Here is a 26,913-nt window from a genome sequence, read left to right as displayed (position 1 = left end):
AGCAGTCACCCTGGGCAAGTCACTGTGTCTGAGCTTTAATTTCCTCACCTGCAAAATGGGAATGGTAAATCCTGCCTACATCGGACAGTAATATAAGGAATCAGTAAGATGACAGCTGTGCACGTTCTTGACACAGTACACGGGAGTTTTCAATGGTGGGCAGAGACCATCACCACCCAGGGCAGAACTTGCCACGAAACAACACACGGTTCTCCATCACCTCTCATCAGTGAGCCTCGTCTCCCGAGGGAAGGGAGAAGAGAAAGCCAGCCCTGTTGAGTCTGCTCTGTGATAGGTGGGGCCTATTACCACAATGCGGTTGGAATGAGTCCTTATTCCAATGAGGTTGGAATAAGTCCCACTTCACAGATGAGGAAACTGAAGTCAGAGAGATCAAATGACCTGCCAGAATGATGCAGCTGGAAGCGATGAGGGTGAGGCCTCCTTCTCTTCTCTCTGCTCCCCAACCCTCCACAGGGGTTATTGGGGGGCGGGGCACAGGCTTGAGGCCCCTCATCTCACAGCAGGGACCCAGAGAGAAAATAAGCATTTCTGACACATCAATAGAAACCAGAGCATGAACAGGATTCCCAGGGCTTTCTGGGGACACACCTGTATAAGCAGCAGCCACTCCCAACAGAGTCTGTTCCCAGAAAGCAGGACAACAGGCAGGGCTGGGCCGTGGGGGATTTGTTTAGTTATCTGGCCATGTGGGAGGCCTGAGCAGTGGCCAGGCCGTGCCCTGCCGCTCCACGCCTGCCTCATCCATCATTCACTGGGAAGGTCTCTTCTGCCTAATCCCTGCCTGCCGTCACCCCGCTCCTGACTACAGCTTGTGTCAAGGTTCTCGCCCACCCTGTCCCCATGGGGGTGCAGCTGGGTCCCTCAAACTAGGCACTGACCAAGTGAGAGACTGACTGGAGGTTACAGAGTGTGTTTGTATGTGACCTGAGAGGAAGTGTGAATAGATTGTGCCAGCAATGACCTTGGACAGCTGAGGATGCACTCCTGCTGCTGTGTGAGCAGCCTGTCCTCGCACTCCTAGGAGTGTATCTGTGTGTCCTGCTAGATGTGTCGGGGAGAGGCAGTCTGTGCCCTGAGTTCCCTGATCACCTCTATGGGCGTGCTTGTGTGTCCTGTTACGGGTGTGTGTGTACTGGGGGCTGTACCGTGCCACAGCAACCTCAACCAACTCTGTACGGGTACATGTGTTTGTGTGTGTCCTGCGGGTGTGGCCAGTGGACGCTTCTGCCAAGTGTCTGCACACGTTTGTGTGTGCTTGGAGGGTCCTTGCACACCTGCGTGTGTCCTGTGAGAGTGAATGGAGCCCAGGAAATGCTGGCACGTGCGGGACTGCGCGTGTGCGTCCTGCGGGTCCCAGCGCAGCTCCCCGCCTGTCCTGCGAATGTGCGGGAGTGGAGGGCGCCCGGGTGGCCCTGCTCGCCCGTGTGTGCGCGCGCGGGGTCCCGGGCCGGCGTGCGCGCCGGTGTGAGTGCGGCGCCGCTCGGCTGGCTCCGCTCCGCGCCGCCCGCGCAGCCCGCACACTCACACTGCTTGGTTGCTGCCGGGTGACGCGGGCTGGGCCCGCCCCCTGCCTGCCGGCCCCTGGCACTCACTCGCGCCGGCCGCCGCCGAGCAGGCAGCAGCCGCGTCAGGGCCGTCCGGGGGCGCCGCCGGCGATGCCCGCAGCCCCCGCCGCGCCCCGCCGGGCCTGCTGAGCCGCCCCCTGGCCGGGGCCGCGCCGGGCCGGGCCGGGCCGCGCCCAGGCGGGGCCGCGCTGCCTGCATGACCCTCCGGCGGCGCGGGGAGAAGGCGACCATCAGCATCCAGGAGCATATGGCCATCGACGTGTGCCCCGGCCCCATCCGGCCCATCAAGCAGATCTCCGACTACTTCCCCCGCTTCCCGCGGGGCCTGCCCCCGGACGCCGGGCCCCGCGCCGCTGCGCCCCCGGACGCCCCCGCGCTCCCGGCCGCGGCCAGCGCGGGCCGCCGCAGCCCCTCCGACGGCGCCCGCGACGACGACGAGGATGTCGACCAGCTCTTCGGAGCCTACGGCGCCAGCCCGGGCCCCAGCCCCGGCCCCAGCCCCGCGCGGCCGCCCGCCAAGCCGCCCGAGGACGAGCCGGACGCCGACGGCTACGAGTCCGACGACTGCAGTAAGTTTCCAACTCGCCGACTTCTCGCCCCTCCCCGGCTCGGGCTCGCGCGCGCCCCCCGACCTCGCCGGCCCCTCGGTCCCCCGCGATCTCTCGTGTCCCCTTGGCATACACCCCCGGCCGCGTCTCGGCCCCCTCGCCTGCTCCATGCGCTCTCTGTGCGCCCTGCAGATCCAGCCCCGACACCTCCCCCGACCTCGACTGGAAAGGTGGGAAGTTTGGGGGCGTTCCCTGGGGGTGTCTCACCTCCAGGCCCCGGCTCCCCGGAGCCTGCGCCGCGCCCCCTCTCCGCCCACCCGCCGGGAGCTCCGGCGCGGGCGGCGGCTTTTGTTCCCGGGAAGGGCGGAGCTGCGCCCCGGGGAGACACCAGTTGCTGTGGCCGCGCGGTCGCTCCCCGCCCAGGAGCCCGCTGCGGGCCAGCCCCGCGGCCGAGGGTCCAGGCTGGGGTGTCGGGAGGAGGGGCCCGGGGATGGAGCCGGGCGGGCCTCGTGGGTGGGCCTGGCGGCCCGCAGAGCGAGGCGGCTTTGCTGGCGCGCGGGCCGAGGACCAGAGGACCGCGGGGCCGCTTGTCCTTTGGAAAAACCTTGGCGGTTCCTCCTCCCGCGTCCCTGGACCCCGCCGCTGCGCTCGCCCGGGCTGCCGACCTTCGCGCACCTGTTACGCCCACTTCCCCCCGCCGGGAAGGGCCCCGCAGCCCGCGCCTCCTCCTCCTGGGGTTGAGCCCCGAGCCCCAGGTAGCAGGCAAGCGCCGGGATCCGCGGGGCCGAGGCCCGGCCGGCGGGCGCTCCCGGCGCCTTTCCCGTCTCTGAGGGTGCCGGCCCCGCCAGACCCGAGACTGGAGGGGAAACCGAGGCTGAAGAGGTCGCCACCAGTGCGGAATGGGTTTGCGCGGGATGGGGGTGGGGATGGAGGGAGCGCTGCCCGCGAGGCCCCCAACCCAGCCGTAGCCCCCGCCGCGTCACTCTCAGACCTGAAACACCAGCGTCAAACGCCAGCCCTGCCCGGCATGTGGACCTTTAGGGGCAGGGGTCCTTCGCGGGCTTCGCCAAGGCCCGCCCGGTCCCATCCCCCGCGCAGCGCAGCGAGGGTGGCTGCGCCGAGCTTGGGTGCTCACAGGGGCCGGGAGCTGGGGGCCTGGAGTTTCTCTGAGCATAATATGTGCCTCTGAAAGCTGACGGTGGAGGGTACCAGTGCCGCTAGGGGGTGAGGGAGGGGCTGGCAGACCTCTCATCGCCCTACCTAGGGAGGCTGGGGAGGAGTGCGCAGGAGGAGGCCGGTCAGAGCCGGGCCTGTGTGGGGAAGCTGCCTGCTATGCACTTTTTCGGGGCCTGGACCACAGCCCTGCGGCCAGAGCCTGGCGTATTGAGGCCCTGCCCCCGGGCGGGGGGTGGGGAGCGGCCCTCTCCCTCCACTTTCCTGCCAGCTTGGGGAAATTGGGTTGGGAGAGTTGATTGCCCTCAGGGCTGTGCCCTGGATCTTCCCCATCCCCAGCTCCTGGCCCCTGAGCAAAGCACACCCTCACTTGCCGCTCTTCTGGGCAGGCGCTAACTGGGACCCAAGTCACCCTTTTGTATGCCCTGAATCCAAAGCCACCTCCAGAAGAAGGGGTGGGGAACCCACTCCCGTTTCCAGCCTCTTTCCTGCTACTCAAGGGAGTGGGCAGGCAGGCAGGCAGGGCTTCCGCCTGAGCGACAGGCAACCCCTGGTGCCACCAAGGGCCCTCTGGATGACATACTGCTAAGAGGTAAGAGATCTGGTCATTTTTTTTTGGCTGTCTCTGAACCCACAGTCAAGGAGGGGACCAGAAAGTCGCAAACTCAGGCCGGCTACCCCATCTCCAATCCATCAACTCGGCAGTCCTCCACTGAGGACCGTCCTAGAGCAGAGAGTGGGCAAAGGGAGACAGGGCTGGGTCTCTGCACCCAGAGAGCTCGTGTGTCCTAGCAGGGGACACACTCACTTGGGTCAGCAGTACAGGCAGCCCTGGACACAGCCTTGCCGGCCTGAACTGTGGGCTAGCCACACCCGTATCACCAGGGCACTCTGCAGAAAACAGCTAAGAAGGAGGGCGTGTGAGTGAGCCAGGGCCAGCCTAGGACCCCTTACCCCCTGCAAGGGGTGGCCCACCCTGGGCATGGGTCCTATCAGTGGCCAAGCAAACACGCCAGGCACAGGAGCACAGAAATCTTGGCTCCTGCCCGTGGAGGGACCAGGTTCTGGGGCAGAACTGCTCTCCCCTGAGTACCCCAGACTGTGCCCCCCTCAGCTCTGACAACCAGATCCCTGGAATAAGCCTAAATGATTCAAGCCAGATGGTTCATTACGGCTTTAGCCAGGGTTATGCTATTTGCTGCCCTAATTATTGGATTATCTCTGTTCTAACAAAAAGAAATTAGGGCGGTTGCTCTGTTGTCCAAGGCCGAGAGTGAAGTGCTGTTTATTTATTCGGCCTTTTTTTCCTTCTCTTTAAAGCTCATCATTTATTAAGTCACCTCAAGCCACAAGCACAAAATTTTAACATGTTCCAAACTGATCTAATAGAGGAGCGATGACGGGGAGAAAATGCAGTGAAGGCTGGAGTTAGAAGGGCACCCAGTGTGCTCCCCTCCCAGCAGTGTGGCCTGGCTGGGCTGGACCCAGCTCTGCTGCCCTCCAGGCAGGCCCTGTGCCCCGCCCTCTGCAGGGTGCTCCCACCCACTCACCACCTGTGGAAACCCAGTCCGTTCTGTGGAGCTGGGATGACTCGAACATTTTGGGTTGCAAGTGACAGAAAGCTCAAAGCGCCGTGAACAGTGAGGGCAGCTGAGGTTGTGTGGCCCTGGGGCAGGTTGATGCCGCCCCTCGCCAGCGACGTCTGTGGTGAGGGTTCTGGCCGTCTCTCCACTTGGCCACACTGTTTTCCTCTTCAGCTGACCTCCCTCATTGTCCAGGGTGGCTGCTGCAGATCCAGGCATCACATGCAACAATAAGATCCTAAATTTGATAAGGATCAGTTTCCTCTCCCACATCTCGGTTTAGGGGTGAGGAAACGCTCCCAGAAGTCCCCAGGAGACCTGTCCTTCTGCCTCATTGGCCAGAACTGCACCACGTGCCCACGCTTACACCTGCCCCTGAGTGATTCACCCTGGGCTGCGTCAGGACTGAGGCCCATGGGGGGCTGGAGAAGGATGGAGCGGAGGAATCGCTGTTAGGCCTGCCCCAAAGGCCCTCAGCTGGGAGCATTTCCCAGTCCCCCTGGCTGAGAGTCCCGTTCCTGAGCCCAGTCATGTTCTGCCGGAACCATATTTTTATGCGCTCCACATTACATGCCCGACTATGTGTCAGGCACTGTGCTGGGCACAGAGATTCGAGAATGCCTGGGACACAGTCTCTGACGTCAGGGACTTCATGGAAACCAAGACACACAGTAGCCCAGCGGTGAGGGCAGGGAGGCAGGAACCCAAACGGGAAGCCCCGGCTTGCACAGCGCTCACCCAGGAGAGGGCTCTGCTCCAAGGCTGGGGGGAAGGAGGAGGCAAGCCGGCAGAGTGGAAGGAGGAAGGGAGGTGCTCCTGGCAGGGGGACTGCTCTGTGCCCAGGTAGAGAGATGTAGGAAACACAGCCCCGCAGAGGCACAACAGAGTCAAGTGGCTGAAGCAAGGGGAAAAGACCAATGAGGAGGCCAAAGTGGTCATATTACAGAAGGCCTTAAATGCCACACCAAGGAGGCTGAACTGAATCCAGGGGGCAGTGGAGAACCGTTGAACAATTGAAAGCAGGGGAATGAATAGATTGATAAAAGTCCTAACCCTCAGCCTCCGAGCTCCTGGGAAGCAGGATATATGGCTCCTTCCTCTGTGTACCCCCTGCAGTGCCTGGCTCAGTGCCACAGTTTCCCCAACTATAAAATGCTTTCAACTCAAGCTTGATCATTTTCTGTGGTTCTTGCCATAGTTTTTTTAAAACTATTTGAGAGGCTGACATTTTTCTCAAAAAAAAAAAAAAAACAGGGCAGATTTCCTATTCCCAAGGGCATCTGGGTGAGGAGGGTCAGGTGCAAACCAAGGTCAGAGGGATGCTGTCAGTCTCCATCAGCCCAACAGAGGGATGTTCAGCCTTAGAGGAACCAACAGGGGCTCGAGCTTGATTTTCTCTGAATTAGCCCCATTAAAGCTCTATAATTATCGACAAGCGGGTGACAACTCTCAAAGGCCCATTAGTGACCAACCCTCATTATTCTTCCAAGGATGTAAACTTCAGCCAGGACTTGTGATTGGAGTGGCGGGAGGGCAGGACCCCGAGGCTCATGCAGACAGGCACCTTCACCTGCCCTTAGTGCCCTCCTCACCCACACCACAAGCCCAGGGTGCGGTTCCAACTCAGAGGCCCACCAGGGCGGCGGCCGAGCCCTCCCTCCTCCCCAAGAGCAGCTCTGCTCTTCTCTCGTTCGTTTCTCCATGGCATCCTCCTAGGATTTCAGCTAAACAAATTGGCAGACACAAATTTTGGGAAGCCGCTGAGCTTTAAGGCAGGAACTATCAGGATGGAAGTGAAGAGGCCTGGATTCTGCGTCCAGCTGTGCCGTGCCACGCTGACCAGGTCACCTGCCCTCTCTGAGCCTCACTTCTCTGAATGGGAGAGGAAGACTTCGGACTGTCATCTCCCTAAGAGAGCTCCACCACTGGCAAGTCTCTAAAAATGGTGTCCAAGCTTCTATTTATAATTTCTTACAAAACTTCCATTGGAGTTCAAAGAAATTCATCCATCGCATCCTGGGGTGGCACTGGGTGTGCTGTTCCTTCCTGGGAAGAGTAACAGGTGTTGAGTCACTGAGCAGCATCGGGCCTCATCGAACAGGGCTGTCTGCAAAGCCGGTGGGCAGGACTCTTCTCTCCCCCTGGGGCTGAGTTGCTCAGTGGGGAGCAGGGGCCCCTCCGCCTCGCTGGCTCATCCTTCTCTGGGATCGGGGAACGGGCCGAGATCTTGCGGTGTGCGTTTTAATGCACGGGCATCACACCAAATCCTGGATCCTGTGAGCAGCTGCAGAGCAAGTTGGTTTGATCGGCCTGGCCATGTGGACTGAACATCTACTATTTGCTGGTGTCACGGGTGTGGCTGAGTCGTGGTCCCTGCCCTCGGGAGGCTGATGTCTGGGGGAATGAGCCACGGGCAGGCCTGAACGGAACAGCAGAGTGATTGACTGTCATGTAAAGCCAACAGCTTTGGAGAACGTTATTACGAAAGCATAGACCTGGAGAGTCTTGGGCCTGTGGCTGTGTTAGTGTTACAGGCGTGGGGAGGTGGACCCCACTTACGGCTCTGCACCTGCCCACCCGCATAGACGGGAGCGAGGATACAGACAGCCAGAGGCCAGATACAGTTAGCCCTAAAGCTCACGTCCTCCCCCAGGAGCAAGTCCCCAGGCTCCACTCAAGGCCTGTCGACTCTTAGTTTGGACACAATTCTAACAGGTATTCTCACCTGGTTTCATAGAAGAAACGGTTAACTACTGAATAGGAGGGAGGGCTGTCTGTGCTGCCAGAGCCAATACTCTAACAGGAGTGTCAAGATGATGGCAAAGGAGGAGGCAGAAAAATGAAGAAAACATCAAAAAGAGTGGCCGCCTGGGATCACTTGGTGGAGGAATCGTCTCATGCCCCTTCCGCGTCTGGGCTGTGACATACGGAACAGTAATCGTAGTCAGGGCAGTGACTCCGGTTATTCAGACAAGTGTAGGTGACCATTTGTGTGTTCTGTTCACAAAGGCTGGGAGGGGTGATCCAGTTTAGAACGGGTTCATTCCAGAAGGCGTCTCAGAGGGGCAAGTGCAGTTATCTAGGAAAATCACCTAAGTTTAATTATAGCACCTTCTATAATTATCCGCTGAGTGCTTTCTGTACCCCAGGCGCTGTTAAAGCACGATGCTGTGAGGTCGATACTATTGTGTCTCCATTTTACAGATGAGGAAACTGAGGCACAGTGAGGCTAGATAAATTTTCTAAGATCATGCAGCAAGGAAGCGCAGAGCCAGGATTTGAACCCGGGGTCAATGTCAGAGGGTGGGTCTCCCACCTGACACTGTGACCCTCAGGCAAGGAGAGAGACCCTGAGCCGTGTGCCTTAGGAGCTGTGTTAGGAGCTGGGGGGCAAGGAGACGAGACTCGGCACCGTCCCCTCAGAATAAAGGGCCGCTTCACACACACGACCTTAATGTGCCCATTTCCCTGCAGACCCGGAATTTTGCCAAGCCTGGGCCCCTGCACCAGCCCAGGCCGGCGGGCCATATGGTCTCTGTGGCATTTACTCCTATCTGCCGTTGTAGTGTGAAAGCAGCCAGGGACAAGATGTAAACCGATGGGCGTGACCAGAGGGCCATAGTTTGATCTAGACCCATGCTGGGTGCCCCTGGCCTGAAGAATAGAGCCCTGCCCTGCCCCCAGCATCACTCCAGCCGCTCAGCCCCACATGCTCTGGTTGTACTGTGGTTGGAATGCCCCCTCCCCCAGCCCCACTGTGCACTGGCCAACTCCTGCTCATCCTTCATGGCTGAGGCGAAGCGTCACCTCCTCCAGGAAGCCTTCCCTGATGGCCTCAGTTCACGTTGGAGACAGGCATCCCCCTTGGATCCCCCCCTCATTGCTCCTGGCCCACCAGACTCTGTTGTGGCAAATTCTTTTCATCTGCTCCTCCCATTAAGCTTTGCTTTCCTTGGGGCAGGAACCCTGCCTCATTGAAATCTCCATCCCTAGAGTCTGGCAGTTGTAAACACTTGGAAATGAATGAATGAGACGCTGGTTGACCAGCCCAGCAGCCTTCAGGCTTGTAAAGACATCCTGTGATGTGCACCTTGCTGTCCGGACACTGCCCCCGAGGTCTGCCCCCACCCACAAGCCCTGCCTTCGTGCAGGGAGCCATGCTGATGTGGAAGGCCACAGCTGCAGTGTGTGATTGCCCCTGAGGGTCGCAGCTGCACCCAGTTATTGCTGCACCCTCTGCCCGGCCCTTGGGAATCGCCCGCTGCCTTTGAGAGGCTTGGGGTAGCAGCACGAGGACCCAGCTGGCTCCCCACAGGCTGCCCAGGCCCCCAGGGACCAGAGACACCTGGAGCCACAGCCCCAAGGGTTGCCTGGGGGTGGGTGAGGGGATCAGCCAGTCAGCCGGGCCAGGGCCTGCAGCCTCGCAAAGCCCGCTCTCTTCTGCCTTCTCCCACAATCCTTGTGCCATCTAACAGGCGAGGGAAACTGAGGCAAGGCGCCTATACGGGCAGCTGCACAAGGAGGGGAGGAGGACAGGACCTCCTTTAGCTGAGTGCCCGGTACACGTGGACGCCACACTGGCCCCGCCACAGGCCGAACAGCACCGCACAGGGCTTAGGGGGCTGGGCTGTGGGGCCCACCAGCTGGGTCCAACTCTTGGGCCGCTACTCACAGTGACAGGGGTGGCCGACCCTCCACTGCTCATCTGGAAAGCGAGGAGACTAGTGCTCACTTCCCGGGGTTGGTGGGACTGGCAGGCTGGGAGAAGGGACTGGTGTGCAGTGGGTGCTCAGTTGGTGGCAGTCGCCGTGGGGACTGCGGCACCTGCCCAGGGCAGCTCGTCCGACCGCACAGCGCTGGGTGACCTGAGCCCTCCTCTGTCCACAGCCACCCTGGGCACACTGGACTTCAGCCTGCTCTACGATCAGGAGAACAACGCCCTCCACTGCACCATCAGCAAGGCCAAGGTAGGCTCCGCGAGCCCACGGGCCCCACGGCCAGGGCCTGGAGGAGGCGCTGTGGTCCAGTGGTTTCCTGTCCAGGCGTGGGGCGTCCCTGCTGGGTGGGGTGCAGGGCAGGGGCAATTCTTGCCTCCATCACCCTAGCTGCCCTGAAAGGGCCTGTACAGCGAGGTGTCTGGGGGAAGAGAATGAGATGAAGGCCGGGGGGCTTTCAGGGCACAGAGGCCCCCAGAGCTGGGGAGGGCCGATGAGGGAGGGAAGGAAAGTGGCGGGAGGTGACAGGCCTCCCCTGCAGGCTGACAGGGAGGGTTGGGTTTGGCTGCCTCCTGCTCGGAAGTCCCCAGAAGCTGGGCCCCCCGGACCCCCAAGAAGTGGGCGGCACCGCCGTCCTGCTCTGGACACTGGCGCCACACAAGGAGGCTGATGCGACTCCTGGCAGGGGAGTAATCTCTTGTCCTGCCAGGGCCTGGGCCTTGCTCTCTGGGCTGGGGCCGTGGGTGTCTGTGAACCCCGCTGTGGCCCTGCCCGCGGGCTGGCACGTGTCAGCGCTGTGTCCTCAGCTGTGCTGTTCCCTTTGTCCCCCACCGCATCGCTCCCTCGGGGAGGAAGGTGCCAACGTTGATGTTCTCTCGCAAGGTAAGGGCGGAGGCTCGGCCTAGTAGAGCCCCCCGGTAGAGCTGTGGAAGGGCCTGGGCTGGCTCAGGGCAAGGGACTTTCCGCAGAGCTGCCTGGGCCCAGACGCCACCCCAGCCCCCATCCTGTGAGCTTCTCTGCCCCTCCCTCCACCCTGCCCTTGGCTCTGCCACCCAGAGGGACAGGCTGCTTGTGCTGCCCAGCTGTGCCCCACCCACCTGGGCCGCCACACCGGAATGCCACGGCAGGGGTGAGTCGTGTCCACACTGGGCTCCATCGCTGCCCCTGCCCTCTCCTCTGGGAGCTGCTCGGGCTGTGATGCAGGGCACGCCCGGCCTTGCCTCTCAGGGGCTCCACGCCAGCCCCTGGGTACAGAGCTGAGTGTCTGTTGACCCCTAGCTGTGCCAAGGTGGAGGGCAGGCTTCAGGTCCCCGGCAGACCCTTCCCCTCTCCCTCCACCCAGCCTTGTAGAGGTTGTCCAGGCTTGGGGACTGGGAAGGGGCACTGGCTACCAGGCCACTCTGACCGGAACCCTCCTTTCTCCTCCCCATCCCGGACACCAGGACCCCTACTGTGCTGTGTGCCCCGACTTCCCTACCCAGGCTGCAGAAGGACTGTGCGGGGGTACTGGAGTGTGTGCATGTGTGTGCATGCACAGGTCTCTGTGGGCACCTGTGTGTGTGCATGTATATGGGTGTGTCCACCTAGGGGTGTGTTGCTCAAGGCACTGGAGGTGAGGGATGGGAGGACCCCAGGCCATGGCAGCTCCCCCATTCTCCAGTTCCTTCTCCACTTAGACCCAGTTCTGCAGGGGGGGGCGGGGCGTGCAGGCATTGGAGGGGCTGGGGCCCTGGACTGGGGTGTGAGGAGGAACCCCAGGGGTGGGGAGGCTGAGGCAGGGCTGACAGGCGGAGCCCCTCGGCGGGTCTCTGGGAGGAGGCCAGATGCCCTGGCGCTGGACCCTGGCTTGGCCACCCACCTTGGGTAAGCAGAACGGCCTCAGTTTGCTCATCTGTAAAGTAGGGTTAATCGTCCCCACTGTGTGGTGGCTGTGAGCATGAAATGAGTAAGCGCTCAGTGTGCTCAGTACCTAAGGCTGTCCTGGAGGACTGCCTGGTGGCAGGCGCCTACCCCCCACCCCACAAACATGGACACATGGGCACTCATGTCCACAGAGGAGCTGAGAAAACTGACAGAACTGCCAGTCCTGGGCACTTCACGGGAAAGGGCAAGAGGCCAGGATAAGGGACGTGCGTCCGGAAGGGCTGCCTCATCGTGCGAGCACTCATGGGGCCTCGGGGCCGTGAGCATCGTCCCAGAGCAGGCCCCATGGAGCACGGCAGAGCTGGAGCCCCACCCACTCCCGGCACAGCTCAGATACCCCCACCCCAGCCCTCAGCCGCTTCTCTGGCATCTTCCAAGGGGCCTGGCACATAGAAGGGGAGCAAACGCCCTGCCAGCCAGGCCCTGCATCAGCATTACCTCCTCAACCCTCACTGCAGCCCTGGGAAGTGGGAACCGTTAACGCCTTTTACGAATGATAAAGCTGAGGCTCCGGGCAAAGAAACTCATCCACTTACCCAGCTACTAAGTGCAGGAGCTGAGATCTGAACCCAGGCCAGCCTGGCTCCAAAACCCAGGCGCCCTTCCCCAGAAGCAGAGCAGTGGGCGGTTGGCAGCCCCCACCTGGGAGCTCCTCCAAACCGAGGTGGGGGGCCCCGGAGAAGAGCCTCAGCTCTTGGAGGTGGGCCTGGTGATGAGCGGCTCATCTTGGAATAATGTCGTGGGGTTGCCAGCTCTGCCCCACACCCGCCACAGCTGCCACCCTCCACGCCCCTACACCATTCCAGAAGGAAAAATATAATTTTCGGAAGCAAGAGCAGGCACGAGGTCAGCTAAGCCCTGTCTGTTTACGGCTCCGTTTGTTCCCTGGCTGTGCACACTTGACCGATTGCTCAAAGTGAGTGACAGATGCCATCTTGTGGAGGGACCCTCCGCGGCTGGCCAGCTGTGTGGCCTCCGTGGACACAGATGGGCAGGGAGCTGTGCAGATCCAGAGGGAAATTGAGCCTGGTCTTCAGGACATAGACCATTTTCCCATGGCCACAAAGGGCTGTGTATGGACTCGTGGACAGAGGGTCACGTGGACTTAGGGTCAGTGAGGGAAGTTGCCGTGGTTGGGGAGCAGGGGGAGGGGAATCAGCAAGAGAGAAGGGCCTCCTTCAGAGAAAGGCGAGTCACCTGGCCTCCGTGACATGGGGAATAGAAAGAGAAAGGCCATCTGACAAAGACCCTCATGACGCCAAACCCGCCCTAGGCTGAGACATTCAGGGGAGAGGAGATTGTGCCAGCGCTGGGCCATCCTCACTCCCCGTTCTGTGAGTGTGGGGCCAGGAGGCTTCTGTGAAGAGGGTCATGAATGGACCCAGCCAGGAGGCCCAGGGGACAAGGATGTCTGCTGACCCAGGCCGCTGAGGCCCTGGCTGCTCTGTGTCCCCAAGCCCCGATTCACACCCTTTGCTGTTCTCTGCTCAGGGCCTGAAGCCGATGGACCACAACGGGCTGGCGGACCCGTACGTCAAGCTGCATCTGCTGCCAGGAGCCAGTAAGGTGAGGGGTCTGCCCCAGGCCTCTGACCAGCCCTGTCCACCCGCCATGACTAAGGTCCAGGCTGGGCTTGGGGCACCCAGGGAGGCACATAGCTCCCACACCTCTCAGAGCCCAAGCAAGCTGATGGGACCCCAGACATTCACCTCCACCCAGAGCACCCAGTCAGCCCCACACCCTCCAGACCTCCCAGGAACCTCAATCAGAACTACCTGCCTGCTGAGTTGGGAAGACCTTCTAGAGAATTTCCAAGCCAGCATTTTATAAGAAGCAGTCTCTGGGGCCGGCCCCGTGGCTTAGCGGTTAAGTGCGAGTGCTCCGCTACTGGCGGCCCGGGTTCGGATCCCAGGCGCGCACCAACACACTGCTTCTCCGGCCATGCTGAGGCCGCGTTCCACATACAGCAACTAGAAGGATGTGCGACTATGACATACAACTATCTACTGGGGCTTTGGGGGGGGAAAAAAAAAGAAGCAGTCTCAGCTGGAGGTTAATATTATGTGCAAAAAAGGGTTCTGTGGTCAAATAACATTGGGGAACATTGTTAAACATGTTTCTCTACTGCAGGACTTAGAGCCTTTAATGTGTCGATTGGCTGCTCTGTGACGCTCCACAGGGGGGCGGGGTGGGCAGCATCTGCCCAGTTCTTTTGACCACAGAACCCTTGTTTCCGTGCCAGATGACCCAACAGGCAGACCAAGCACATGGTGCATCTAGGAAAGGAGAGAAGTTTTTTTAGAAAAAATTTGCTATTAGGGCCGGCTCCGTGGCTTAGTGGTTAAGTGCGCGCGCTCTGATGCTGGCAGCCCGGGTTCGGATCCCGGGCACGCCCCAAGGCACCACTTCTCCGTCCAACGCGAGGCCGAGTCCCACGTACAGCAACTAGAAGGATGTGAACCTATGACATACGACTATCTACTGGGGCTTTGGGGGGAAAAAAATGAATAAATAAAATCTTAAAAAAAAAAAAAAAGAAAAAATTTGCTATTAAACAAAAGCATCAAGGTGACCCTCAGCACTGGAAGATAAAACTTGGTTGGACTTCCTTACCTGTGTCTTGCAGTTCAGTATTATTTTATTTTAATTTCGTGGGAGGCAGGGTCACACCATCTTTTCAGGGTTGGGTCCTGCCCTGGCACCCACAGACATCTCAGGGGACGGGTTGTGCAGACCCCATTCCAAGGGGGACTTGACCAGAGAGCAGCAGCTTTGCTTCCAAGTGGAGACCAGGGGCAGGTGGGGGGACATGGGACACAGGACATGGGACCATGAGCAGCAGAGCCCGGTGGCTGATGTTCTCGTCCGGCCTCTGTCTCAGAAGTCCAGAGTGGGGAATTCCTTCCTGGCCCTCAAGCGGCCTGACAGGGAGGAAGAGTCAGTAACAGGAGGGCCCTCCTGGGCAGACGGCTCCCTGGCCACTGTTCCGGTTTCTTCCAGGCCAGTCAGACAGTCCTGCTCCCCGGCTGAGTAGCCACAGGCTGCTGGGGCCTGAGTTGCCTCTGAGGCCCAAACCCTCAGGGCAAGTGTGTAGGGCTGGGGCTCCCCCCCCACCAGTCCAGGAGGACCCCCCAGAAGGGGCCATTCCTCCTCTCTAGGCAGGCAGGGTGGTGGGAGAAACAGCGGTGGCCCACCGCCCACACCTGGAGAAGTGGGCTCCCCGCTCAGGCCTCGACGACCTCAGGCTGCGGGTGGGACTCCCAGGGCTGTGAGGGCTGAGGGCAGTGTGACGGGGGGAGTGTCCTGACTCGGAGCTCAGTGACCCTGAGTCTCTAGCCTCAAGTCAAGGGACTAGAGTTGGAAGTACCTGGAGGCTGAGTCGGAGGGCCCCCGACAGGAGTTCCTGCGTAGGACAGCGTTTCACAAAGAGCCGTCTCCTGATAAAGGAGGCTGCTGGAAACAACACTGAGAGAGAGGTACTACTATCCCTTCTTATAGTGAGGAACATGACACTCACAGAGGGTAAGTCACCCAGGGCTCCACAGAGCTTGTGTAAACGGTGGAGCTGGGATTAGAACCCAGAGCTGTCTGGCCTCCAAGCCTGGGCCGGGTGTGGCAGACATCAAAGGGAATCAGACAAGGGGCTCAGAGTCTAATGGGTCAAGACAGGTAAGGCTATAAGAACTGAGATCCCCAGAAGCACCAAGGAAGGAGTAGAGGCAACACGGTAGCTTGGACAGGCCACCCCACAGGCCTTTTCTAGGAGAGGTGGCGTCCCGGGCAGAGGGGACAGCTTGAGCAAAGGTGAGGAGGTGTGAGGGAGAGAATGTAGGCTTCCCAGCAGCCCAGGCCCCACTGCCTCCTGCAGGACACACACACACATACACGCACACACGGGGCCTGGAGGCAGGGATCCTCCTGGTTTGCTTTCCTAGGGCTGCGGTGACAAATTACTGCCAACCTAGTGGCTCACAACAACACTTCTTATCTTCCAGTTCTGCAGGTTAGAAGTCAGCATAGGTCCCACTGGCTGAGATCAAGTGTTGCAGGGTTGCAGTCCATTCTGGAGGCTCCAGGGAGAAGCCATTTCCCAACCCTTTCCAGCTTCTAGAGGCTGCCCATATTCCTTGGCTCATGGCCCCTTTCTCCATCTTCAAAGCCAGCATCGCATCTCTCTGACCTTCTTCCCTCATCACATCTCCCTCTGACTCTCCTCTCCTGCCTCCCTCTTCCGCTTTTAAAAACACTGATTACGTTGGGCCCCCACAGATCGTCTAGATAACCTCCCTATTTTAAAGTCAGCTGATTAACAACTTAATTCCTTCTGTGACCTTAATTCCCCTCTGCCGTGGACAGTAACATGGTCACAGGTTCTGGGGATTAGGTCTTTGGGGCGATTATTCTGGCCACTGCCCTCCTTGATGCTCATAGGATCATTTTTGCTCTCACCAGGCAAATAAGCTCAGAACGAAAACTCTCCGGAACACTCTGAACCCCACGTGGAACGAGACCCTAACGTACTACGGGATCACGGACGAAGACATGATCCGAAAGACCCTGCGGTGGGTGAGGGCCCTGAGGCCCGGGCATCTTCCCCACCCCCACCCCCACACCCCACTGCAGCCTTATCCCCAGGGGTTGGCCCTGCACACACACTCACACACACACCACTGCGTGCAAATCCCCACTGACTCTGGAGGCACATTGGGAGCGCCCAGTGTCTGAAGAGCTGGCCCTGCCCTCACCCTGCAGCATCTCCGTGTGCGATGAGGACAAGTTCCGCCACAACGAGTTCATCGGGGAGACGCGTGTGCCCCTGAAGAAGCTGAAACCCAACCACACCAAGACGTTCAGCATCTGCCTGGAGAAGCAGCTGCCGGTGAGCGGCCCCGGGTTCTGCAGGCCGTCAGGGCCCTCCCGGCAGGAGCGCGGGCCAGCTGCATTTATGAACACCTGCGGTGCACCTGGCACGGCTGCACGTGCTGGGAGCCCGACAGAAATCCCATCCTCACGGAGCTTGGGCAGGGGACAGACCAAACACGAGATAAATCACCCCAACAGATTGTATGTTAGACAGTGGTCAGGCCAGGAAGGAAAGCAGGAGAGGGGTCGATGGTTTAGACGGGTGCTTGGGGAAGGGCTCCCTGGGCCAGCAGGGAACATTCCAGGCAGAGGGAAGAGCAGGTGCGAAGCCCCGTGTGGGAAAGTGCTCTCAGGCCGTTGGAGGCACAGGCAAGAGGCCTGCTGAGTGGGGCAGAGAGCAAGGGAGGGGGTCCTAGGAGTTGAGAGCAGAGGTTGGAGTGGGGAACTGGGAAGAACTCAGGCCTTCACCCTGAGTGAGACGGACCAGGGGAGGTGCTAGGAAGGGGCTAGGGCATCTGACTGTGTTTAACAGGCTTGCTGGGCTCAGAATGGGAGGGAGAGGGGAGTGAGGGCGGGAACAGTGAGGAGGGGATGAGCAAGACCCAGGCCTGGGCGGGGGCCACAACGGAGGGGGACGCACAGGATCCTGGATGGTGTGGGGGCTGGGCACCTGGAAGAACGAAGGATCCTTAACCATGATGCGGAGGACCGTGGGAGGAGCAGCTGGGGACACCTGGGGCCCAACTGGAACACGTTAGGGGTGAGGTGCCTGTGAGATACCCGGAGGAGACAGAAAATAATTCTTTCCTAGAAATTGCAATTGTTTGAAAATGATGTCAACACTGATTCTGCCCCCTGGCCATCTGCGCCTGCTGAGCCCTCCCAGGGTCTGGCCCATGTGTCTGCGCCTTCCTCCCTCCCTCCCTCTCCCAGAGGCCTTGCCCTTACCCAGTTCAAAAGGGCTGGTAGGGGGTGGCCAGGAGGCCCCCAGGTCCTGAGAAATCTTGACCCTCCGGCAGCCCAGTGTTGAGAGCACAGTCCCCTTCCCGGACATTTTCCCCCAGAGGCCTGGGCAAGGGGAATGCTCCAGAGGACAGGGCACAGCAGCCGTCCCCTGTGCCTCCCCCCAGAGGGGGTACTGGGACAGATGCTCAGCACAGCCTGGTCTGAGTGAAGCCCTGGGAACCAGTTGACCTGAGGCCCGAGCTCCCTCCCCAATCCCAGCTCTGTCTTTTTGCACAACTTGATCAAATTTCACTCCCTCATCATGTTCTCTCCCACTCGCAGGCATTTATGTGATGGATATAACCTTTTTCATTTTATTATTAGTCGTTAACCACAGGTAACCCAGTTTTTCCAAATGATCCATGTCACTTGCAAAAGGCAACATCGACTCCCACTCTAGTTGTCTTCCTGAGTTTTGAGCCCTGGCAACTGTGTGTGTGGGGGGGATGAGCATGCGTGTGTATGTGTGTGTGAGTGTGAATTGCATGTGAGAGCATTGTGTATGTGTGTGAGTGTGTTTCTACGTGTGAAAGTGTGTGTGGGCACGTGTTTGTGTGTGTGGAGTGTGTGTGGAATGTGTGTGTCCGTGCACGTGAATGTGTGAGAGTGCGCGTGCCTGTTCACGGGGCGTGATCAGGGCGTTGCTGAGCCTTGCTCACCAGTAACTCATTGGTCTGCCTTTGGGGACGCACAGCAACCACAGGGGAGTGGTTGGGGATAACCGCTCTGGCAGTAAAGACACATTTTGGGGGCCGGCCTGGTAGTGCAAGTGGTTAAGTACACGCTCCGCTTCACCTCCCAGGAGCCCCATCTCCAGAGAGGTGTAGGTGTGGCCCCTGCCTACGTGAGTCCATGTGTGGTGTCACTTTAGTGCCAGGCAGAGGACAATTGTGGGCAAAGGGACGTGGCTGGGACTTCGTGTGGGGATGGGGAGGCCCGACGGTGAGGCCTAGAGTCAAGGTGTGATCCCAGAAGCAGGCGGATGCTGGGGCACAGGAGGGGCCTGGGCGACCCCCACCTGCCTGCCCGCTCCCCCTGGGTTGGGAATGTATCAAAGCCCTGTCTTCTGGGTTCTCCCCGAGGGGCCGCCCCCTGCACCCTGAGAGGCTCCAGGAGGCACCTTCAGGGGGATTGGAGCCAGGGCGACCCCTCACCACCCACCAGGCTCCGTTTGGCCTGGGCCCGTGGACAGCCTTGGTGGCCCGTGGCTGAGGGAGGAAGTGGGAGCAGGAGAGGACAGCCGAGTGACCGCCCGCCCCGCAGGTGGACAAGACGGAAGACAAGTCCCTGGAGGAGCGGGGCCGCATCCTCATCTCCCTCAAGTACAGCTCGCAGAAGCAGGGCCTGCTGGTCGGCATTGTGCGCTGCGCACACCTGGCCGCCATGGATGCCAACGGCTACTCGGACCCCTACGTGAAAACGTGAGTGTGCGGCCCGGGCCGGCGCCTCCTTCCCCGCTCACCTCAAGGGACGGGAGGTCTGTGTGACAAGACTAGTAGTCTGGTGGGGCAGACACTCTGCCCACAGGGACGTGTTCTCTTCTGTGCTCCTTCCACAACTCTGTGAGTTAAGTCTCGCCAGCCCCACTTCACAGATGAGGAAACTGAGGCCCAAAGAACTTGAGTGGCCTCCAAGGCCACAGGGATAGAGAGTAATTATCTCCTGATGCCCCATTCAGGCCTCCCCGTGACCACAGGGCCCATGAGCAGGTGGGAGGAGGGGCAGGAGGGAGCAGGGCCCATGCCAGGAGGCCGGGAGATCCAGTGAAGAAACTCCGCCAGGACTTAGGGCTGCCCACGTGTGCTCAGCCCTGTGCTGGTGCCACAGGTGCAGGTAAGGATCTGCCCAGCCCTGCCAGTGGGGGCTCATGGTGGCGCTGGGGAAAGACACTAACTTAGGGGGGCCATGCCAGTTGACCTGGGCCCCAGAGCTGTGATCCTGTGCCAGGATAAGCTATGATCCGCTCTGAGGGGAGGCGGGAGCTGGTGGCCCTTCAGAGAGAGATGAAGCTGCTGTCGTGGTGAGCACCATCAGTGTTTTGGGCCCTCCACAAACAAAAGATGGATGTTAGTCTGCGTTCACAGTGAGACTCTTGAAGCATGGGACTTGGGGAGGAATTTGGCTCAGCAGAAAGGAGATGTTCCTGCTCAGGCAGAGGGAAAGAGAAGTTAAGATACAGAAGCAGGCATGGGCCTGGCCTGAGGGGACAGTGAGCAGACCCAGGTGACAGAGGCCATGGGGACGTCTTGACACCACAGAGAGGCCAGTGCTGCTGCATGGCCCAACTCTGGGGCCACCATTCCCAATGGCCACTATCATATTTCTGTCACTTTTTAAATCACATGAAAAAAATGGTGTAGCCACTTTGGAAAACAGTCTGGCAGTTCCTCAAAAGGTTAAACATGGAATCACCATTTGACCCAACAATCCCACTCCTAGGGATATACCCAAGAGAACTGAAAATAATGTCCACACAGAAACTTGTACGTGAACATTCATAGCAGCACTATTCCCAATAGACAAAACGTGGAAACAACCTAAATGTCCATCAGCTGATGAGTGGATAAACATAGCCACACAATGGAATATTATTCAGCCATAAAAAGGAGGGAAGCGCTGATGCATGCTATAATATGGATGAACCTTGCAAACGTTATGCTAAGTGAAAGAAGCCAGACACAAAAGGCCACACATTGTATGCCTCCATTTGTATGAAATGTCCAGAACAGGCAAATCTATGGAGACAGAAAGTAGATCAGTGGTTGCCAGGGGCCAGGGAGAGGTTGGGGGGAAATGCCGAGTGACTGCTAATGGGAACTGGATTTCCTTCTGGGTGATAAAAATGTTCTACAGTTGATTGTGCTGATGGTTGCACAACTCCATGAATATACTAAAAACCATGGAATTGTGTACTTTAAAAGGATGCATTGTACAGCATGTGAACTATATCTCAATGAAGCTGTTATTTTTTTAAAACCCGGTGCCACCAGGCTGCAGGAGCAGCGCCCCGGCGTAATGGGAAGCTGACCAGCATCACTTGGGGAGGGCCGAGTCCCTGCAAATGGTGCAGGGACTACTGCTTTTCCACATAAAAAATGATGAGCTGGGCCCCAACTCAACCATTAGCAAAACAGTGATTTCCAGTGGACTAGAGACCACTGCGAGAAGCACTGTATCCGTTCGGGAGACTCTTGAGAGCCTTGGAGGGCAACTCGGCAGTGTGCAGTAAGCTGGCCAAGCCTGCGTGCCCTATGGCTGCACCTTCGCCTTCCAGGTTTGTGGCCCAGAAACCCACGCACGGGTGGAAAGCTGTTTATTGCGGCACTGCTTGTCTTAGCGATAAACTGGAAATAGCCACGGGTTCGTCAGCAGAGGACTAGGTTAATAAAATGTGGCATATGCATATAATGGAGTACTATGCAGTTCAAATGAGTAAATTAGGACTAGATGAATTAACATGGACAGCTCCGCCAAACATGCTGAGCCCAAAAGCAAACTGCAGAACTGGACAGGCAGTGTGAGACTGTTCCTGTGCATTTCTGAAGCCCTGCTGGTGGCTCACGGTAGCAATGGGCTCTAGGGAGGGAGGAAGGGAAAGGACTAGAGAGGGGAGCTGGGTACCTCCACCTGTGCCTGTCATCCTAGAGTTTTCTTACGGAGGGAAATACAATCTGAAACCAAAATGGTGGGAAAATTTTAAATCAGGCTCAGCGCCCACCTGCCAGGTTGACAGGAATTCGAGGGTCCCCTGCTGGGTTATCCAGAAAGCAGGGTCTCCCCTGGTACAACACAGGGTCCAGCCAGTGCCCCCGGCCAGACAGAGGCAGCCCTGGCAAGGCCCGTCCACCACGCCTGGGGCTCCTCTGCCACAGGTGTGGGAGCTGCTGGGCCCACTGCAGCCGTAGCCCACCCCCCAGCCGTGGGCCAGGTCAGCGTGGCCTTTCAAAGACCAGCAGACCTGTGGGTGGCTCCCTGTGTCAGAGCCACGCTTCCCCTGAGGGCCCCACAGCGGCCTAGAAATGCCCACGTCTGGGTGAGATGTGGGAGCTGCCGCTCAGGGACCCCCATCTCCGAAAGGCCCCTTCCTAGACCGTGGGCCTCTTTCTTGCTAAAAGCAGGGGAAACAAAGGCAAAGGGTAGATTCTGAGCAGGGTGCCCCTGAGACTGGTCCCTGGCAGGGGACCCATGACTCCAAGAAGAGAGCCAGCTAGGGAAGTGCCAAGGGGCAGATGCTGAGGGGCAGAACTAGATGCGCCAGGGCCTTTTGGCGCCTGATTTTTATAAACCTCATCCCAGGTGACACCTGCCTCAGTTTCCCCAGGCTGAAAGTTGACCCCAAATCCAGCTCTTCAGGGTGTGATGGAAAAAACCAGGGGTCACCGTGAGAGTGATAATCATCACTAACATGCACTGGGTAATTGCTCTGTGCTGGGGCCGGGCTGGGCCTCACTGAACCCACCTAAGGGCCTCTGCAGTCGCATCTGTCACTCTCTCCATTTCACACCCGGAGGACTGAGGAAATGAAGCACCTTGCCGTGCTAACTGGGCAGCTCCTTCCTTCTCTGGCCCTATGGACTCTGCTAAGGGCCTTAGACGAGCAGCAGAAGGGACCAGAGGTGGCACTGCTGGGGAGGAGGATGGGGTCCTGACAGCGAGGGAGGGAGAGAGGGCACCAGGCCAGCCTCTGGGGCTTTGCCGGTGTGGGCCCCCTGCCTACACAGGTCGCACTCGGGAGCAGCTCACCTGGAGTGGTGAGGTGAGCCAGGAAGGGTGCTCCCGCAGAGGAAACAGCCGGACAGAGGACCGTCCCTAGGGAACTGTCCGGGGCTGGAGGCCCTGAGGCTGGTGGCCTCTGTGGGGGCGCAGTGGCTGGGTGAGGGGTGACTAGGTGGACACCAGCCGTGCAGCACTGAGGGCGTGGGGATCCTGGAACAACTTTCCTTCCAGGGGCTTCTGAAGACCGGCTCCCCTGTCCCTCCTTCTCACACCCAGAGGAAAGGACAGGTCACAGAAAACAAAATACCAATAAATAGCAAAATGGCCAACAAGCGTACGGAAGTGTGTAAGGAACTGAAGACATTCACCTGGGTGGGGTTAAAAGAACCCCCAACCTGTTTTACAAGTCGGGTTTATTGAGTACAAGGTACAGACAGTAAATTTCTCTCCTTTTGAGGTTTGACTGATATATCCAATCTTGTTACCACCACCACAGTCGAGATATAGAATCTTTTATCCCCCCCAGAAAGCTCCCCCAGCCCCAGGCAACCACTGACTTGTTTTCTGTCCTAATAGTTTTGCCTTTTCCAGACTTTCTTAAAAAATGACTGGACAGTGTGTCACCTTTTGCATCTGGCTGCTTTCACTTAGCATAACGCACGGGAGAGTCATCCACGTGGCTGTGAGCCAGCAGCCTAGTTTTCCTTACTGCTGAGTGTCCTCCATCGGACAGAGGAGCCACAGGTGTGGTCACGTCAGGGTGAGGAGCACGTGGGTCGTGTCGCGTTGTGGGTGACCGTACCAAGCTGCTGCACGGCAGGTTTCCGTGTGGACCTGTGTCTTCCTTTCTCTCCCCCACCCCCAACTTTTGTCCGTACATATCTTCTAGTGTTTCTGTAATGAACCAGTATTACTTATGCAATGAAAATCACAATTAAAAAAATAATAAATGCAAAGTAAAGCAACAGCGAGATACCACTTTCTACCTTTCAAACCAGCAAGAAGGATTTTTAAGGCGATGGTACTCAGCTTTCCGGAAGGCAATTTTGGCAAAATGAAGCAAGAAGCTTGACACATGCGAGCCTTTGGGTGGGTAATTTCACTTCTAGGAATCAATCATTCATCCAACAGATGTTTAGGGAGCTACCCAGTGCCAGGCCCCGAGCTGGGTGCCAGGAAGCTGGTGGTGGGTGAGACAGATGTAGTCCTCGCCCCCAGAGCACCCTTCGCAGGGGCAGGGCAGTTGTCACTCAAGTGTGGATGCAGGGACAGGGTGAGAAGTTCTGCAAAGGAGAGGTTCTGGGCCTCCTGTCCTGGCTCTGAGCACCAGCCCTGTGCTGAGCAGCTGTGTGACCTTGGGCAAGTCCCTCTCTGAGCCTCTGATGAAGACAGCTGTTCTGCATTCAAAGTCTAAGGCGCCTATGGAGAGAGGGAGCTCCCAAGCCGGGCTTCCCTCTCCCTGCGGAAGCATCGTTGTTATTGCTCAAAAGGCCTTTTTCCTTCCTCAAAGCTCCAGTGAGTAGTGGTGATGGTTGCATAAACTCTGGGAATATGCTAAAAAAAATGCTGCATTTTACACTTTAGAAAGATGGATTTTATAGTATGTGGATTGTATCTCATTAAATCTGCTTTTGAAAAAAAAAGAAAAGCTCCAACAAGGGGCCGACTCTGCTAAAAATGTTTTTCTGGTGGGAAATGTGAGCTTTGTGAAAGTTAGATTTCCAGAAACAAGGAAAATCCTCTTTCCTCGGGGGCTGGAGGGGCTCCGTGCTTAGCTCCAGAAATGGGCCTGTGAACAGTGGTCCAGCTGAAGAAGGAACCACATGCTTCTCCCTCTGCGGCTGGCCGCCCACCTCCGCCACAAGGTGGTGCTGGGGAATCCGATGACTAGGACGAACGGGGCCGGGGGTGTCTCTCGGGGACAAAAGGCTCTTCCAGGCCCTGCTGGCTGCAGCTGACCCATAGCTTCCCCCCCACCCCCTGCCTGTCCATCCGTTACAATTCCAGATACCTGAAGCCGGATGTGGACAAGAAATCCAAACACAAGACGGCGGTGAAGAAGAAGACCCTGAACCCGGAGTTCAACGAGGTACGAGGGGCTGGTGGAGCTGCAGGAAAGCCGCTCACTCTCCCCCTGGGCAGGGGACCTGCAGGGACTGGGTTTCCAGAGGCCACTGGGAGCTGGAGAGTGGGAAGAGAGGGTGGGGAGGGGCCGACAGGAGAGCCCCTGGCCATGGAGGCAAGGGGAGAGGCAAGGCCAGGCTGAACCAGGCCAAGGTGGTGCAGATGGAGGGGAGGGGGGCTGGAAAGCTCCTCATAGGATCGAATTGATGGCATTGTGGCCATGTTGGATGTGGATGTGGGAGTGGGGGTCCCAGCAGCAGGAGGGGGAGGTGTGAGGGAGGTGGGGGAAGCTCTGGGGGGGATGTGGGATGAGATGCCCCATGGCCAGGGGCAGGTCGGGTACAGATGGATGCCCAGGTCCTCAGCCCAGTGGGGAGATGAGGGAGAGGAGCAGAGGGGCCTCGGGCAGAGCCTGATGCTTCCAGAGAGTGAGGGGGATTCCAGATGTAGGAGCATCCCGGAAGCCAGTAGGAGAGATGGTTCCACAAAGAAGGGAGTGGTCAGCATAGCCAGACCCAAGAGAGGTCAATCACACCAAGGCTGCCAAGTGTGCACAGATTTGGCAATATGGAAGCTCTTGAGAGAGAGGCTTCAGTGACAAAGGGGCAGATGGTTGGAGGGAAGGGGACCCCGAGGACCCGGCTGGGCTCTCAGGCAGAAGCTGGGTGAGAATCCACCGTTGTCCACCACCGTGCACTGACCGCCCTCCCATCCCTCCTCCCTCCCTCCATTCATGCCCTCCCCACACCTCAGAGCCCTCCTGGCCACCGGCCGAGTTCCAGGCATTGGCCCTGACTCTCCCCTTCTGGCCACCAGGAGTTCTGTTACGAGATTAAGCACGGGGACCTGGCCAAGAAGACCCTGGAAGTCACGGTTTGGGATTACGACATTGGAAAATCCAACGATTTCATTGGTAAGAGGACGTGACAAGAATGCCTCCTGCCCACCCTGGGCTCAGCAAAGGGCACTGGCCCTGAATCAGGCCACAGCCCCTCCTTCCGGGCCTCTGGGGAAAGCTGGGGCCAGAGACCACCTCTCCCCAGACATGAGGGGCCTCAGACGCTATCCAGCCTGACCCCATGTGATAGAGAAGAGAGGCCCAGAGAAGGAAAGAGGCCTGGGAGGGTCACACAGCAGTCTGGGGTGGAGCAGGGGCGAGAGGTAAGGATGGTCAGTGCCTTGGGCTGGACTCAGCCCTTGTGGCCCCGAATTCCTGGTGGGCTTGGTTGCTCTGCACAGTGGAGCTACCCTGGCCCTTTCTGCCCCTTTTTGCCCCCATCCCTTAGCCCCTAACACATGCCCCTGCGCTCCACCCCCAGCACTGCTCTGGTCCTGGAGAGAGGAAGGGCAGGATCTCGGGCCCTGACCTGGGGGCGCCAAAAGTGTGGCATGGTGTTCAGACCACTGTCTACCCTCAGAGCCCGGTGGGCAGGGTGGAGAGTCCGGCCTCGGAGCACGGAATCTGTGAGGGGTGTCGGGGGGCATTGGTTGCAGAGGGATGGGCCTGTGGATGGCTCCTGGGGGTCAGGAGGTCACTGTGTCCCCGGCTGCCCCTGGCTCCCTCCGCAGGCGGCGTGGTTCTGGGCATCAACGCCAAGGGCGAGCGCCTGAAGCACTGGTTTGACTGCCTGAAGAACAAGGACAAGCGCATCGAGCGCTGGCACACGCTCACCAATGAGCTCCCGGGTGCCGTGCTCAGCGATTGACCGGCCCACCTGCCGCCGTGCCCGCCCCCGCCCTCCGCTGGCCCAGCGCGGGCCTGGCCCTGGGCTTCCTCAGCTGCCACCAAGGGCCTTTGCCCCCCTGTTGGGGGAGATCCAGGACACCTGCTTGGACACAGAGCCACTGTAGCCCCTGCTTGGAGGCCGCGGAGGGCCCAGCCACTCTGAAGGACAATGAGAGCAGAGAGCCGGGCCTGCTTTCAGCCTCCGGGGCCGAGAGGGCCGGAGGTGGGAGGAGAGGACCAGGCCCTCACCCACCTGGGGAAGGGGATGGGACCATCAGGGTCGAGGACCTGCTAGAGGTCAGCAGTAAGTCACCGGGGACCCCAGGCTGAGAGCACAGGAGTGCAGGTGGGCCCTGGCAGGCCATGAGAACTCCTGAGAGGGACAGTAGGGAGGGGCGTAGGGGGGAAGAGATTGAGGACAGGGCAGGGCAGGACTCTGAAGAAAATTTATTCCCAAAAGGAGGTTCTGACTTCCTCATCCCTTCATCTCTGGCATTACTGGGCAGGCGGAAAAAAGTTGACACGAGAGCCAGGATATTGGTGAACTTCCTAGAGGCTCCCAAGAACACTGGAAATTGGCAGGTGCTTCACTCAATGATTCCACGAGCCCCTGGGGATGCAGCAGACCCAGGGCCTGCCCTCAGGGAGGTCCTGTCTAGTCAGGAAGCTGGAAACAACCCATTATAACAGGAGTCAGGGATGCCAGGCCAGCCTGGCCCGCCTGCGAGGGCTGTGGATTCTGCTGAGGAGGAAGGGAGGGCTTTCCAGAGGCGGCAATTCTTCAGCAAGGCCTTGAGGGGTGAGGAGTTTCCAGGCAGACAAAGGGGAAGGGCCATGCAGGCCGTGGGACTGGTCTACAAAGGCCTGGAGGGGAGAGAGTAGTGACTGGGCCCGGGGTGCTGTGCAGGACCGGGGTCTGTCTCACCCCTGGCTGCCAGGCCAGCCTGG

At 59.0% G+C, this 26,913-nt stretch overlaps 1 protein-coding gene across 2 annotated transcripts; it reads left to right on the top strand.

The window, feature by feature from the left end:
- Positions 1 to 1,698: 1,698 nt before the first annotated feature.
- Positions 1,699 to 26,705, top strand: DOC2B (double C2 domain beta). 2 transcript variants are annotated; one of them, XM_058560146.1, is made up of 9 exons: positions 1,700 to 2,158; positions 9,781 to 9,860; positions 13,023 to 13,097; positions 15,984 to 16,093; positions 16,284 to 16,410; positions 18,663 to 18,820; positions 24,123 to 24,204; positions 25,056 to 25,152; positions 25,809 to 26,705. In XM_058560146.1, the coding sequence occupies exons 1-9, from the start codon at positions 1,786 to 1,788 to the stop codon at positions 25,943 to 25,945; spliced, it is 1,239 nt and encodes a 412-aa protein (XP_058416129.1). In that variant the 5' UTR covers positions 1,700 to 1,785; the 3' UTR covers positions 25,946 to 26,705. The 2 variants fall into 2 exon arrangements, with proteins under 2 accessions (XP_058416130.1, XP_058416129.1); XM_058560147.1 differs by lacking the exon at positions 13,023 to 13,097 and having other exon boundaries at positions 1,699 to 2,158.
- The last annotated feature ends 208 nt before the right edge of the window (positions 26,706 to 26,913 follow it).

Source organism: Diceros bicornis, chromosome 18, assembly GCF_020826845.1.
Source record: "Diceros bicornis minor isolate mBicDic1 chromosome 18, mDicBic1.mat.cur, whole genome shotgun sequence".
In the NCBI taxonomy this organism is placed as follows: domain Eukaryota; kingdom Metazoa; phylum Chordata; class Mammalia; order Perissodactyla; family Rhinocerotidae; genus Diceros; species Diceros bicornis.
Note: the sequence above shows the minus strand (reverse complement) of the source record. Positions and strands in the feature narration are given on the sequence as shown.

Coding starts and splice junctions, on each gene's coding strand:
- DOC2B (XM_058560146.1), top strand. CDS start 1,786: ATGACCCTCCGGCGGCGCGGGGAGAAGGCGACCATCAGCATCCAGGAG. Junction 24,205..25,055: donor TGAACCCGGAGTTCAACGAG/GTACGAGGGGCT, acceptor TCTGGCCACCAG/GAGTTCTGTTACGAGATTAA. Junction 25,153..25,808: donor AAAATCCAACGATTTCATTG/GTAAGAGGACGT, acceptor CTCCCTCCGCAG/GCGGCGTGGTTCTGGGCATC.